The sequence below is a fragment of the Macrosteles quadrilineatus genome, unplaced genomic scaffold, assembly GCF_028750875.1.
Source record: "Macrosteles quadrilineatus isolate MER2022 unplaced genomic scaffold, UCM_ALF_1.0 Scaffold_1__1_contigs__length_201487025, whole genome shotgun sequence".
Taxonomy (NCBI): domain Eukaryota; kingdom Metazoa; phylum Arthropoda; class Insecta; order Hemiptera; family Cicadellidae; genus Macrosteles; species Macrosteles quadrilineatus.
This window is the reverse complement of record NW_026542594.1, coordinates 16990668-17007146: the sequence shown is the minus strand read 5'-3', so window position 1 is coordinate 17007146 and position 16479 is coordinate 16990668. Positions and strand designations below refer to the sequence as shown.

At 35.0% G+C, this 16479-nt stretch overlaps 1 protein-coding gene across 1 annotated transcript in view; it reads left to right on the top strand.

The window, feature by feature from the left end:
- LOC129005531 (tRNA (uracil-5-)-methyltransferase homolog A-like) overlaps positions 1-16479 on the top strand; it is a 61774-nt gene that overhangs the window by 15330 nt on the left and 29965 nt on the right. The window contains exons 3-5 of the mRNA XM_054434442.1: positions 2892-3053; positions 9839-10031; positions 13414-13541. Coding sequence (XP_054290417.1) covers positions 2892-3053; positions 9839-10031; positions 13414-13541 — 483 coding nt within the window. The remainder of the gene's footprint in view (positions 1-2891; positions 3054-9838; positions 10032-13413; positions 13542-16479) is intronic.

Here is a 16479-nt window from a genome sequence, read left to right as displayed (position 1 = left end):
AGATTTTTTTTCAAAAGTAGTCGAGAACCTAACCTCCTGGATCGGATAAGCTATGTTATGAAGTTTACGTGACCGATGGAGATATTTGTCGCTATCGGAGGAGACAATGATTGCGTTTCTCTGTTACACTATAAAAGCTTTACCTAAAGTATAGGTAGGCCTATGTTTGTTTACTTTCAATAAATATCTATTTTGAAATTTTTAACTCTTATCTATTATTATTTACTTTTCTCTCTGGTACAACTACAGTGAACAACAAGATTAATACAGTTTGACAAATCAGGAAAATTATTCGGTAGGCCTAATGACACCGTCAAAGGTTACGGCAAAGTGTCCTTAAATGTACGGGAATTGTCCATGAATTTTTTATCCAGAATGTAGTAGACACCCTGAAATAGCTCAGTATCGAACTCTGCCTTGCTAAAAAGTAAGATAAACTAAAAACGAATAACTACAACAACACGACTCACGCTGAGACTTTCAATGACTCCAGAAGAGAACAATGAGCGACTGGCAGATTTTTTAGTCAACCGTGTGCACGGACTGATAACAACATTGATAACGTTACAGATTTCTGGGCGACAATCGCATTGCCTATGAATGTGCAGCAAAATGCAGATTTTAAAATCGGCGCAATTCTCGATCGCCTGTGCGCGCGCTTCCATTCTAATACTTGATGCACAGATCGGCCGATGAAGTAATTGCCTCAAAATAATCGCTCGTGTACGCCAACGGAAACCCGTAACGTACAGTTTGTTATCAGTCCGCGCACACGGTCAACAAAAAAATCGGCCAGTCGCTCGTTGTTCTCCTCAGGGTCAGTCGATGTCTCAGCGTGAGTTGTGTTGTCATAGTTTTTCTTGCTTTTTACCATGGCAGTGGCAGAATTCGATACTGAACTATTTATAAATGAAATAGAAAATACCCCCGCCACAGCAAACCTGCAGACTAAGCAAATTTCCATTTGCCTGATTGGATTTACGCTAAAATGTCTACTTAAAAATAAAAAAAATATTCCCTATTTAAATAGAATTAATTAGTTTAACAAGTACTTAGGTTTGTTGCATCAGGGAGAACTGTGTTTTTTTTAAATGTTAATATTTAGTAATAAATAAAAACATTTTTCAAATGTAATCAAAATATGTTCATAAACAAGCAAACTACAATGTTTACTTATTCTCCATAAGAATAACATGGGAATTTTAAATTTAGAATTTGTTGGAATTTTCTCCGTAACCATTAGGCACATAATAACGCTTCAATATACTAAATTATTTGTTTTTTTAAGCTCTACAAAATGGTTTGAAAAGAAATTGCTAAATTTTATGTTTTTTGGGTCAAAAATGGGAAAAACCTATTTTTACCCCATAAAACCCCCCGTAAACCCCCGTTCCCATAGTCCGATCATGCTGGTTCGCGAACTCATTCGAATAAATGTAGGTTTACACTTTTATACAAAATTTCATCAAAATCGGATCATTTTTGCTCGAGTTATCGTGCTAACGGACACATATATGAATTTGAACGGATGGTGTTTTTGGCCTCTATGGACCTCAAAACGAAAAAAAAATCGGTTCCGCGTCCAGGTCTTACCATGAGTACTACGGTAATAGCTTATTCCCTATGGGAAATTCGCTAAAAGGCCGCAGCTGTTTAGTAAAAATTTGAAAGAATATAGTCTCTGACTTACTATATGATGAACCCACAATTTACGTTGTCTTATTTTTTCTTAGACCTAATTAGATGAACACAAACACAGATTAATTGTACAAAGTCCATTTTTTTAGGACAGCTACGCACTCGAAAACATAAATTTCTCAACTAAAAAATCGCCTGGACATAAATCAAGGGCAATTTATTTTTGGCCGATTTTTTTATCGGCCGATCAAAAAATCTACCGTGTGCGCCAGGCCTAACGGTCAACAGATAACATATGTTATGTATCATGAGTTTTATATTGATTGAAGCTTATTGTAGACATTTTATAGATTGCTCATCGACATGAAAAAGTTTGTAAGGTAAATTAAGGATGAGTGGATGTCTAACGAAAAGGAATTGACTTTACAACTTAATTAATCGTAGTAAGACTGAAAATATTTGTAGGCATATAAGCTCTATTTTTTACCTCTTGAACAAATCAAACACCTCGAGCAAGCTCGGTCCCCTGGTACTTGTGTTTTAATCACACATTGTCACATTTTACATTACTACAACAGAAACAAATGACTTAAAACTTGTCAGATAATGAACATCATCTGAAGACAATGTTTTGACACTTGAGATAATATATCAATCACCAAACAAATGTTCCCCCTTCCCACCCCTCACTGCTTGGGGTGTTGATAATGGACGTCCCCTCCACACAGTGATAGTGATAGTGCCCTTCCACAGGCACACTGCATTCTAAAGTAACTGGACTATGACTCTCTTTCCCCACCCTCCGGCATGTTTGACTACAAGGGTGCTGACCTCTCACGAAAGTTAGTTAAAAATTCTAACTAGTTAGAAGTTATTAGTTAGTCCCGTAAAAAGTAACTGATAGAAGTTATTAGTTAATAGAAGTTAGCCAAAAAAAACTAACAAATATTGCTATTCGTTAGAATTTCTATTCGTTATTCCCAAGTATGGTTATCTGCATATCAAGAGGGGTTTTAAAGTGCCTTGAAAAATTAGGAACAGTTAGGTCATTACTCAGTAAAGAAATAGGTAGGGCCTACTGACTTTTTACTCTAGCATACAATAATCAAACTTGGAATCATTTGAATTCTACCTCTGCGAACTTTTTCTTTTCATATTATCTATGAACCAACCAAGTCCACACTAAAAATATAATTGTACCTTGTTCAAAGTATTTATGCTACCTATTTTAAAATCACAGTTTTTTATCACAGGCCGCAAAACCAGCTCCTGATCCGTTGGTCAAACGCCGAAACGAAGCTTCTAACGATGGCAACAACTCTGGCAAGCGACAAAAGATGGACGACTCTCGACCTCAGCTTGAGCGTTTGAAAGATTCAACTGTTCCTCTCTGGAGACTGACCCCAGATGAACAGGTAAGCCTCAATCAACTGTGGATGGTAATGACATTTATTTACAAATACATGTTTTTTATTAGGCTAAAGGACATTTTTATCTTTCAGTTACAAAGATTATGACATTCTTAACTCTAATTCTATTGATTTTCAACTGAACTTTTTCATGTTTATTATGGGCTGGGTAGGAATGTTTCTGAGCATTGTAGGCATATTAAAACCAGGGGAACGGGTATTTAAAAATATATATCTACTAGCTGTAACCCGTGGGCTTTGCCCCGTTTAACTTCTTAATTTTCAAGATGATCTCGTTCGCATGGCTCAATCACGTCCTGACGTCCTGGTTGAAGTTCGTTCGCTACGCTCACTCACTTTTTGGTTGAAGTTAGTTCGCTACGCTCACTCACTTTCAGGTTAGCTCGTTCGCTACGCTAAATCGCCTCACATGGGAAACTCTAGAGCCACTGGGGCGGAACCCAGAGGTCGGAGGGTAAAATCCTTTCTTAGTGAGCGTCTACTACCCAAAAGGAAGATGCCTGCCAAGTTTCAGGTTTCTAGGTCTTATGGTTTCTGAGATTTCGTGATGAGTGAGTGAGTGAGTGAGTGAATGAATGAGTCAGTGGTATTTGAGCTTTATATATATAGATAACTATCCTTATTATCATTTACGAGGCTGAGTCAAAAATAAAATAATATTCATTTAGACAAAAGAACTGGTCACATGTTGAAGGAATTTAAAAAGTAAAAACGCTAGTAAATCTAGTGACATAATTAATTGTCTATTGATAATCAAACCACCCTCATTGAATCAATGTACATCGTAACTCCCCATATTCATTTATTTAAACTATAAAATATTCAGCGCCTACAAACGTAACCACAACTAAACACACACCAAACAACTTTTTAGATTTCATAAAAGGATGGTTAGTCTAATTGCAGTATCCTAGGTCAATGATGACGTTGTGTTCAATCTATGTCATTCATCTGTATATCTTTAGATAAAACCCGTCTGAGGTTGTGGTGGTAATTTAAATCGTATTCCTGAGAATTCTTGATCTCCATCTTTATGACATCAATATTTCCGGCCTAATTCAAACAAAGTTCAAGCATTAAAAAACATTGATTGTAAACAAAAAGTTGCCAAGATGAATTAAAACATTTAAAAATTTTGATTTTCCTACCCTTTCCATAAAAGTTGATGAGTAAAATAATTTGCATATTACTTTTATTTAAACTCGTGTACAGGGCCTCGACTTGTACACATCGATGGTGTTACTTATCTCGGTGGTCTACTAATCTTACTTATTTCCTATAATCAATGACAAAATCAGAGTAAATAACCTGATAGTTCTATAGGGCATTTTTATAATTAACCAGCTGTTAGTTAAAACAAATTATATTGCACTAAAACAAACCGAAGATTACAAAGATTACTTAAAAAAATAATTTGAACATCCTAGTATTTTACTATGTATATCTATTTAAATAATCCGTCATCCTCTTATCGAAGGATTGAACTAGGGATGGTCAAGTCTCGAAATTTCGGGAAATTTTCGGGAAATTTTAAATCTCGTTACACGAGACGAGATTTCTTTTTGGCCGAGATTTTTATCGAGACGAGAATAAAAAAAAAATACCCCCGCCGCAGCAAACCTGCAAACTAAGCGAATTTCCATTTGACTGATTGGATTTACACTGAAATGTCTACTTAAAAATATAACATTTATTCTCTATTTAAATAGAATTAGTTTAACTAGTACTTAGGTTTGCTGCATCAGGGAGGGTAAAACTGTTTTTTTTTTTTTTTTTTTGTAAAACGTTAATAGTTAGTAAGAAATAAAAACATTTTCCAAATGTGATCAAAATATGTTCATAAACAAGCAAACTACAACAATTTACTTATTCTCCATAAGAATAACATGGGAATTTCAAAAATATACAATTTTTTTGAATTTTCTCCGTAACCATTAGGCGCATAATAACGCTTCAATATACTAAATTATTTGTTTTTTTTTAAGCTCTACAAAATGGTTTGGAAAGAAATTGCTAAATTTTATGTTTTTGGGTCAAAAATGGGAAAAACCTATTTTTACCCCATAAAACACCCCGTAAACCCCCGTTCCCATGGTCCGATCATGCTGGATCGCGAACTCGTTCGAATAAACGTAGGTTTACACGTTTGTACCAAATTTCATTAAAATCGGATCATTTTTGCTTGAGTTATCGTGCTAACGGACACATATACAGGGTGTCTCAGACCACCCGGCCGGCTTGTATAGCTCCAATATGAAAGCAAATGGAAACCTAATTGCAACTGGAACCCCCTATTTTGACCCCAAGGAATTCAGCTAAATTATTTTCAACCCCAAAAAAGCACCCCAAAGGGCAGTTTTTGGGGGGTGGGGGTGGTTTTTGGGAAATTTTCAAATGTAAAGGGGGGTCGTGTTACACCTCTTGTTAAAGGTCCTTTAGTCCTGAGTATTTTAGTGGAAAAAGATTTAAATTATCTTCATCCCTATTTACAGGGTGTTCAAAAACGTACAAAAAATAGACCTTTGAACTACTTTTCACTGTAAAGAGGTGGAATTTCGTGGGGGGTTCAAATTTTGACAACTCTTTAATTAATAAATGAGCTTTCAAAAAACTTTGGTTTTAACCCTTTTGCTATCTTTTTACTTATGTTACGCATTTTCAAACTTTTTGAAGTTTCAAAAGCTGTTATCTCAAAAATTTTAAATAGCTACATAGGTTTCATTACAAACCACATTGTAGCCCTTAAAATTTGCTATAATTTTTGTATTTAATGTTTTTTGGTATCTTCATTGGTTAAAGAAATATAGCGAAATTAGTGTATTTTAATGTTTTATTAAATGGTATTCAAAGTGTTTGCTGTTGTAAATGTACACGTCTAGGTCTCAATTAAAACTAATTATGTAAAACAATTAAAATACTACCCATATTGTTAAGCTTGGAGGATTAATCAAGGAAAAAACACAACTGCAAATATTCTTAGTTATTTTACAATTCCATGGCTCTAATAGTGCTTTGAATGAATAATTTGTTTCAATCAGCATTAATAGCCTACATACCGGGCTTCTACAAATGCTTAAATTGCCTTCCATTTTGTTCCATGCAAACCCCAACTCTGTTTATGCACGTAGTACTTCTTCTCCACTATTATGGTACTGTATTGCTATTTTACTACCGCAGGTGCATGCACCTCTCGTACAGATCCAGTATTTCCTTATACTTTGTTTTATCTGATCAAACGTGACCAGTTTCACGCACACGCTCATTGATTTCATGATGATTTTTTTATTTACCAGAAGCATTTATAGACAGTATTCATTCAAAGCACTATTAGAACTTTAGGGGTGCTTTTTTGGGGTTGAAAATAATTTAGCTGAATTCCTTGGGGTCAAAATAGGGGGTTCCAGTTGCAATTAGGTTTCCATTTGCTTTCATATTGGAGCTATACAAGCCGGCCGGGTGGTCTGAGACACCCTGTATATATATATATAAATATATAAATATATATATATATATATATATATGAATTTGAACGGATGGTGTTTTTGGCCTCTAGGGACCTCAAAATGAAAAAAAAAATCGGTCCCGCGTCCAGGTCTTACCATGAGTACTACGGTAATAGCTTATTCCCTATATGGGAAATTCGCTAAAAAAATTAAAAACGCCTGCAGAAAGTCAATGCAATACCCGCAATACAGAAGCGTGATGTAGTTGCGTTTCCTTTGCGAAGGCGTTCTTATTTAATTAATTCTTTAAATGTAAATATTACTTTAATTATTTTAATAATATTACTTTAATAACATTTGAGAAGTTTTGTTAAGTGTAAGCAGTGTGAGGAATGTTTTATTACTATAAAAAGTCAAAACCAACTATTTTATAAAAATTAATATTGCTTTTATTTTATGATTTATTTTATTTTAGGATAAGTTGAACTCTATCCTAACTGATATCACTATGTTTCCTAATCGTAGGCATTTTTAATAAGTTAGGCGTGATTAATAAAAAATGTTATGCTGATGTTTTTTAATAAAAGATTGTAAATATTCTTGCCTATCATTATTTTTGTATTTAAACAGTCATCTAACAATGTTACAAAATCAGGTAAAAATTTTGAACTTGCATTTCCCGTTGTATATGAGAAGGGAAATCCCGTCTCGATCTCGTCTCGAAATTTTATGAGAAATAAAAAATCTCGTCTCGTCTCGTCTCGAACTAAAAATCCAATCTCGTCCATCCCTAGATTGAACGTATCAATGATTATAATACATAGTATATAACTATGATTATATTATAGTATATGATTATATACATAGTAGTATACACATAGTATAAATAAGTCAACCCTTAGTATGTCTTTTAATTTTATCCAAATGCTGAATTTGAGTTACAAACGCTGAATGTTTACAACTGTTATGTTAAGCAAATTATATTATACCAAAAGCTAGTTTAGAATCTTAGCGTCGGCTGCTAGACTTTTCAAAAATTAAAAGTTAATTTCTAAATAACTGGGACCTTGAACTAAAATTATGGCTTTGACATTCCCTAGTTCTCAAAATTATCTTTCTTTCAACACAAAAATCATAAAAATCGGTCGAGTGGTTGATTCAGAATCGTGAAATAAAAAAAACCCTCTTACGTTTTAATATTATAGATTTCAACCCAGTAACCTTGTTATAAAAATCAGGGTCTACCTTGCATGAATTGGGGTAGTAGGTTTCTTTTTTTTATGTTGTTTGTAATAGTACCCAGATGCTAAATCCAAATTTTCGACCTCGGGGACCGCCGACCTTCCGGATCACCTCCAAAAAGTGTAAAAATCTGCGGCATTTCGCACTATTTTTACGTTTGTCCGATTTTGACCCTGAAGCATCATTTTTCCAAAAAGAACAACCATTATCATTTTTTAAGTACATTAAATCACCTATCATTTAAGATCAAAATGATTATTACAGGCCTAATAGTTTCCAAGATATGACTCAGCAAACAACGGCTAAAATTACCAAATTTTGAACTTTTTTAAAGTTTGGCTGACGTTAACCCTAAAGCATAACTTTCTCATTATTTTTCATTAAAACAACCATAACTACTTTTAAACTATGTTAAACTAGCTGTACCCGCGGGCCTTGCCCCGCTTAACTTCATAAGTATTCGCATGGCTCAATCACGTCCTGGTTGAAGTTCATTCGCTACGCTCACTCACCTTCAGGTTGGAAATCGTTCACTGCGCTCTCTTGTTTTCAGGTTAGCTCGTTCGCTACGCTTACTCGCCTCCAGGTTCATGTTCGTTCGCTACGCTCACTCACCTTTTGGTTGCAAATTAGCTGTTGTCATAAATTTAAAGAAGTCATCCCTTTTATTGTTTATAATATTTTGATGAAGGTTTTTATGTTTTTAATATTTAACATTGAAGAATTTAAACGTTGTTGAGTGCACAGGTGTGCTGCGATTGGGGTTTATAAATTTGGACTTATTCAAAAGTAAAATAGTTTTCTGTGCTGCACTCTGTAGAAACACTGTAGCACTATTTCAAATCATGACTAATGCTAATACAGAATGTTGTGATTATTAACCTACAAAACAATTGGTGAAAGTAAACATATGCTTTTAAATTATATTTATTTGTAAACATTGTAGATCAAAAAGTCTGACATTGGCCCACTTAAAACCCTCTGGGGCAGAGCCCTTTTGACGGATCTGCACCAAACTTCACTCGAACCATCCTTGAAAGATGCTTAATAAAGCCTGAAAGTTTCATTACAATCTGTCGAGCGGTTTCGGAGTCCATAACGTATATACACACACACTTATATATATATACATACATAGTTCCTCTTTTATAGATATAGATTACTCACAGTTTAAGACCAAAATGGTGATTATAGGCCTAGCACATTGAGAGATATGCCTCTTCAAGGTTCATAAAATCATCCATAAATGCTTGTATTTTAAAACGTTTTTATTAGATCGCTTTCTTGTCTGGTACAAATTTTGCAATCGATTTTATACTAAGTTCCCGATGAGCTAGAGACTTGAAACTTGAAACATAGCTCACAAATGGATGACAATGCAATATTATATCATTTAATTTTCATATTTCCCTTGGGCTACGCCCCATGGGCTTGTTTTTATTAGCTCGCTAAGTCGCTTTCCTATACATTTTGATATCAATCTTTTAACCCTAGCAGTGGTCAATGTTAGAAGTGGGGAATGGCCAACCCATTTAGGCGATTTTGCAGACCTTTTTTTGAAAATTCGTAAAAGTTCAACCGTACAAGTAAACCTAGCCAACCTCATATTCATTTTGTTCGGAAAGAACAAATAGGTATCTCTAATGGTTGAAAAGTTAAGGGGGGTGCAAGTTACTTTTCAGCCACCCTGTTTATATAGATATTGTAAAATGTTGTATTTTGCTTGTTTATGGATTATTTTTATCAAATTTGGAAAATTTATTTATTTTATACTAAGCTATTAATATTTTACCCTAATAATACACTTTATTAGTTTCCTTGTAGAAGCAAACCTAGGTACTCATTAATTAAACCTAATGTTATTTAAATTTATTTAATTGAAAATCAATTCAGACAAATGGAAATTCGCTTAGTCGGCAGGTTTGCTGTGGTGGGGGTATTAAATATATAAATTCCATCAGATTATTTAGAACAGCGTTTCCTAAACAAAAATAGAAACAACCAGTCCAAAAATATCTACAACTTAAAAAACGATTTCTTCTTTATGTACTTAATATGCTTATAATACATTTCTTTATGCACCAGGCTGCTAAGAAAACCGAAAACGTCACAAAAATCCTGAGAAACATGGTGTATGACATTGAAAGGCAGAACCATTCGTTAAAACCACATTTCTGTGCTCAAAGAGAAAAGAACGAAGGAACACCACTGATGATGAATACAATCGTGAGAAGTCCTCGCCTTGATGGTTATAGGAACAAGTGTGAATTCACAATAGGTATGTGATAAATTAACTAATCGAAATAACTAATAGGTTAAGGATGTAGGCCTACTGTCGGGGAAAAAAAGTTTAGACACTTGAGTTTGGAGCTCTATAGAAAAGTAACCAACAAACTTAGAAAAACACGTAGTATATATAAATTTTCGTTGTTTTATTCTACGTATCCTTGTGAAAACAAAATTTTTTTAGCTTGTTTAGGAAATTTTTTATGACAGTCGGAAGGTAAAAACTGCCTGTTTTTAGAGTACCAAAAACCATCTTATGACTTAGAAAATTCACACTAAACGGCAGAACTTATCAACTTTTTCTCAAAAACGGCAAACGCTAGAAAAAAAATTATAAGCTTGTTTCGAAGGTGATTGTTTTTGTATTTGAAATATTGATACTGCTCAACCAAATTGTTACGCATGTTATTTATATAAGTTAACAAAAAACTGGATGATCTCGCGCGTAAGGGGTGCAAACACCATCGCCCGCTCAGGAATCCAGTGCAGTGTTGCCACGATGGACCTTGACTGAGCATAAGGTGATTCACGCAGTGTGTGTCACTGACTGACTCACAGGAAATATCATGTTTTGCATTCTTCCTAAGGGTCGAAAGTATTACCACCCCAAATATAGGTGCTAAATCTAAATTGTCAGATTCGGAATATGCAATGATTGTCAGTGCTATATGTTTTTTTAGAAGTGTGGGAGTGACATTGGAGGTCCAAAGCCCTCATTAGAAAAGGTGATGGGAAATGGTTAATAATTAATAACTGCTGTTCATTTTTGACTCAACAGTTCACAGCCCATCGCTGCTCAGTGTCCAGGTGTTCAATTTGGCAACACTGTACGGGGTATGCGCCCAGTCAGAGCCGGTGGCGGTCTGGAAGTGCCGTATTCGGCCTCTGCACTATCCAAATTAAATGTTAACTTATATAAATAATATGCGTAACAATTTGGTTGAGCAGTATCAATATTTAAAATACAAAACCAATCACCTCCAAAACAAGCTTTTAAATTTTTTTCTAGCGTTTGCCGTTTTTGTGAAAAAGTTAGTTTACAAAAGTTACAACAAAAACTTTTTGGGTAGAGTAAAAATTCTGAAACTACACAAATTAATTCATTATATATGTGTCTATATTGTATTAAAATTTGATAAAGTTCTGACGTTTAGTTTACATTGTGCAAATTTTCAAAGTCATAACATGGTTTTTGATACTCTAAAAACAGGGAGTTTTTACCTTCCGACTGTCATAAAAAATTTCCTAAACGAGCTAAAAACTTTTTGTTTTCACAGGAATACGTAGAATAAAACATTGAAAATTTGTATATACTATGTGTTTTTATAAGTTAGTTTGGCCACTTTTCTGTAGAGCTCCAAACTCGAGTGTCTAAACTTTTTTCCCTGACAGTAATGTAAATATGTATGTAAGCCTGCTTACTAGGTTGGATATTGAAGTGGATTGGATGGAATGCGCTATCATGACGGTGGTCTAGATTTTGTAAACTACTAATAAGATCATTCCAATCTTCTCAACTGTGACTGGTTACTTTGAGTAGACAGGAATTTGACTATTAGCAAATTGGAATAAGCTATTACCGTAGTACTCATAGTAAGACCTGGACCCATTCTGACTTTGCTGCCAGAGCCGGACTCGTTGTCGTCAACGAGGGCAACACGCCAACTTTCCGGCGCCCTGGGATGCAGGGAATGATCCCAGACATTACCCTTGCATCTGAGTCTCTTTTGCCAAGGATCAGAGCCTGGAGAGTCCTGGAGGATTACACGGCCAGTGACCACCAGTACATAATTTTTGATGTCCTGGATGGTCAACAAAGACAAGTAGCTGCGTTTCGTCAAGTGCCCGTTTGATGGAATTTAAAAAAATTGGATGTGGCAAAATTCAATGAAGCCATCTTACGAGGAACGCCGGTGGTTCCTCCCGCAACTAGCGTGGCTCACGCAGAGGCGGTAGTTACATCCATGATGGGACTGATGGCTGACTCGGCTTGCGATGAGTCTATGCCTCGCAGGAGATCCCGGTGCAATAAGCGACCTGTGTACTGGTGGACTGCCGAGATTGCGGAATTGTGTCGGTCAGCATTGAGAGCCAGAAGACTTGCTACCAGGGCCAGAGAACCTGTAGACAAGACGTCATAAGTCGGATGCTTACAGAGTGGCTAGGAGGTCTCTTCGTCGAGCCATCAACCGGAGTAAACGCAGTTGCTAGGAGACATTAAGGGACGATGTCGATTCCAATCCGTGGGGCCTGGGTTACAAACTTGTAACCAAGAAACTTGGCACCCGCTCTCCACCTTCCGTCATGGATGGGCGTGACTTTGATTTATAGAGTGTTATTTCAACGAAATTTCGAATTACTGAGTTACTTTGAATTATAGAGTGTTTTTCCGACGAAACTTTAAATTACTGCGTGTTACAAATTGACCTGCCCTCTATTTGGACTTTGAAATACCGAGTGTATCGAAATGCATGGTAAAAATTTGAAATATTGAGAGATTCTCTAGGGACTGAGCCTTCATTTTGAATTATCGAAAGTTTTGAATTATCAAGTGTTTGAATTACCAAGAGTGGACTGTATCTATATATATATGTATATATATATATATATATTATTTAATTAAAGACTTGAACCATCACAAAATGAGGTATCACTTGATGGGTTCTTATGTTTTGTAGGGATGGACGAGATTGGATTTTTAGTTCGAGACGAGACGAGACGAGATTTTTTATCTCTCATAAAATTTTGAGACGAGATCGAGACGGGATTTCCCTTCTCATACACAACGGGAAATGCACGTTCAAAATTTTTACCTGATTTTGTAACATTGTTGACTGTTTAAATAATGATAATAGGCAAGAATATTTACAATCTTTTATTGAAAAACATCAGCATAACATTTTTTTATTAATCACGCCTAACTTATTAAAAATGCCTACGATTAGGAAACATAGTGATATCAGTTAGGATAGAGTTAAACTTATCCTAAAATAAAATAAATCATGAAATAAAAGCAATATTAATTTTTATAAAATAGTTAGGTACTTGTTTTGACTTTTTATAGTAATAAAACATTCCTCACACTGCTTACACTTAACAAAACTTCTCAAATGTTATTAAAGTAATATTATTAAAATAATTAAAGTAATATTTACATTTAAAGAGTTAATTCAATAAGAACGCCTTCGCAAAGGAAACGCAACTACAACACGCTTCTGTATTGCGGGTATTGCATTGACTTTCTGCAGGCGTTTTTAATTTTTTTTTAATTTTTTTTTATTCTCGTCTCGATAAAAATCTCGGCCAAAAAAAAATCTCGTCTCGTGTAACGAGAGGCCAGAGGTGTGTTATACCTTCTGTGTGTATTTTGTAAGGTATCGACAGTGAGACAGGGTTACCTACTGTTGGCATGAGACTGGGCAGTTATGCTACTGGTGTTGTCGGAGTGGCACCCGTGCAAGATCTTCCTCATGTGTCTGATCGCATGAAGCATGCTGTCAAGGTAAGGTTGGAAGATATCTTGATGAGTTAGAAATTTAATGATATTGAAGAAGAATTAGAAATATATACTTTGAAAATACTCTCCTTTATTTTTACAAAATTGTTAAAATTATGTTTTAATGTAATTTTCACTGTTGTAATTGAGGAAAGGGTTTACATAGAACTCAAAAAGTGATTAACTTTTTGGTTTTTGGCTTGTCTTGGTTGTTAAAAAGGACCAAAAAACTATCTTGTGCTCATTATATTCTTAATAACCTCACTAGTACCATAGACAAAAAGAATTAAATATAGACTGTCAGCCGTGCTACGGTTACCATGGTTACCATAGGTTTTGACGCACACCGCTTGGAGCGCCGTGTAGTTTCGTAGCTAACTACACGGCACCAAGCGGTGTGCGCCAGAACCAACGGTAACCCCAGCACCGCTGACGGTCTATATTTAATTATTTTTGTCTATGCTAGTTTTTTTTTTTTTTTTACGCTAGGCACGAGCCTGGGATTGTTTTTCACATTACTTCAGGCTAGACCTAGGGGTTGCGGCATTATCACTTAGATAAAATCCATTGGTGACTTGGCGGGGTCATAATGAAACGTCATAATCAGCTGAGCTGTTATCATCAGTTATTATAACAACAGATTGTTTTCTTATTGTAACTGTGATATGGATCGCAGGTCGAGGTTCATTAAATGATAAACATGTAAACGTTGGCATGGGTTTATTAAAAGTGACCGAGCACTCGATGAGGTCTAACGGTACAGTTCAAACTCAGTACAGTCCAAGTACAACAACAATAGTACAGTCTGGGCGAATGATATAAAACTAACATGATATATATAAAAGAACATATTATGACATCTCCCTCTTTTAAAAAGAAAAAATTACATTTTTTTTTAAATAAAATATTCGATTTTTTTTTCAAAATTAAACATTACTTTTACATACCAACAGTTTTTTTTTTTTTATTTAAGTTTGATTTTCATAACAAATTAAACTAAGCCTAACATATCTGAACAGCAATATAATCATCAAAGTGAATTTACAATAGTCATAAAATTACCAAATATAAATTTACAATACAAAACCAAAATATTAATTTACGATACAATTAATAATCAAAATATGAATTTAATAAGGCATAGTTACTAGCCTAAATGAAATCAATAGAGCGCAAATTTCAAAGTATTAAAAATAAACAGGGTTATCGGAAACAACAGTTAATCATAAAAAATATACAGAGTTTGAAAGTTACCACAAGAATTATAGACACGTTAGGCTAAGTACAATAAAAGAAACATAAACATGGATATTACAATAAAAAATTAAAATACTTCAAGTTAGGCCTACCTATACAATAAATCATTAGGGCCTACAAATTCATTTTGTCGACAGGTTTTATCATACGGCCAGAACGGGTCGTGTAGTGATTGTGGTCAGCGGGAAAGTGTACATGTCTAGGACTGTTAGGCCTTTCAGGAGAGGTTACTTCTTTGGCAGGAGACAAAGTTGGTCTTAAAGGAGATTGGCTATGCCGTAGGCTATGGGAAGGAGACTTGATTGGGGATCTGGTCTTTACAGGCGATTTCGGGTTAACACCAGGTACATCATTACTACTGACAAAATAAGGCTTGCATGATACATTGAATGGACGGAGATCCCGTCTGTTTCTAACATAAGTCTTGTCTGAACGTTCACTTTGTACAATATAAGACCTAGGCTCATCTCTCTTTCCAACAATTTGACCTTTTACCCATTTGTTTTTGTATTTCATCAAGGCATGTTCATTTACCTGCAAAGGCCTTAAGGGCTTTGCACCTCTATCATAATACCTTTTTTGAGAGTCCTGTCTTAAAATTAAGTTTTTTCTAACATTTTTCTGTACTCTAGGCCTAAGCATTTTTTCTTGACATGGCAAAATACCATTAAGTTTCCTACTGAAAAGAATTTCTGCTGGAGAAGGCAGATTACAACTGATTGGCGTATTTCTTAATTCTAAGAGAGCCAAATACAAATTAGTTTTTTCAAGCACAGACTTTTTGATCAGATTTTTAACACTTTGAACAGCTCTTTCTACCATCCCATTTAATTGCGAATAATGAGGACTTGTGCGTACATGTTTGAATTCCCAACACTTCGAGAAATTTTCAAACTCACTACTGTTAAAACTAGTATCAAAACCAGAAATCACAACTCTAGGAATACCATGTCTGCTAAATACAGATTTCAAACTATTTACAACATAAACACTAGTCATATTTTGCAAGATCACTACTTCAACATATTTAGAAAGATAATCAACAACTAGTAAAAACTTTTTATCTTCAAAAAAGAAAATATCAATGCCTACCTTGTCCCAAGGTAGCTTTGGTACCTTGTGTGGCATCAGAGGTTCCTTTACATTGCTGTTTGCATTCAAAATACATGTTTCACACTTTGATATAACATCTGAGATTTGGGAGTTCATTTGCGGCCAATACATTACATTTTTTGCCCTTAGCTGAGTTTTGGTTACCCCTAGATGTGGATAATGTAACCTTTTGAGCATTTCATTTCTGATTACCCTCGGAATCACTATGCACGGTCCCTTAAATAACAAACCATTACAATTGGTTAAGTCATCTTTAACAGACCAATATTGTTGCACAGATTCTGGAAGCTTACTTTTGTGGTTAGGCCACACATTACCTTTAACAAACTTAAGCAATGTAACAAGTTCACTATCATTAGCAGTATACGCTTTTAACTTAGACATGTTAATAGGATCAACATTCAGGTTTTGAGTTACATAATTAACATGAGCTTCTATGTCATCAGTGTCCAAGTTGAGTTCACTAGTATCGGAGCCATCAAAAGAACGGGACAAAGTATCCGCTATGAAAAGTTCTTTGCCACGTTTGTACACTAAATTAATGTCATACTGCTGCAATTTTATTAACATCCGC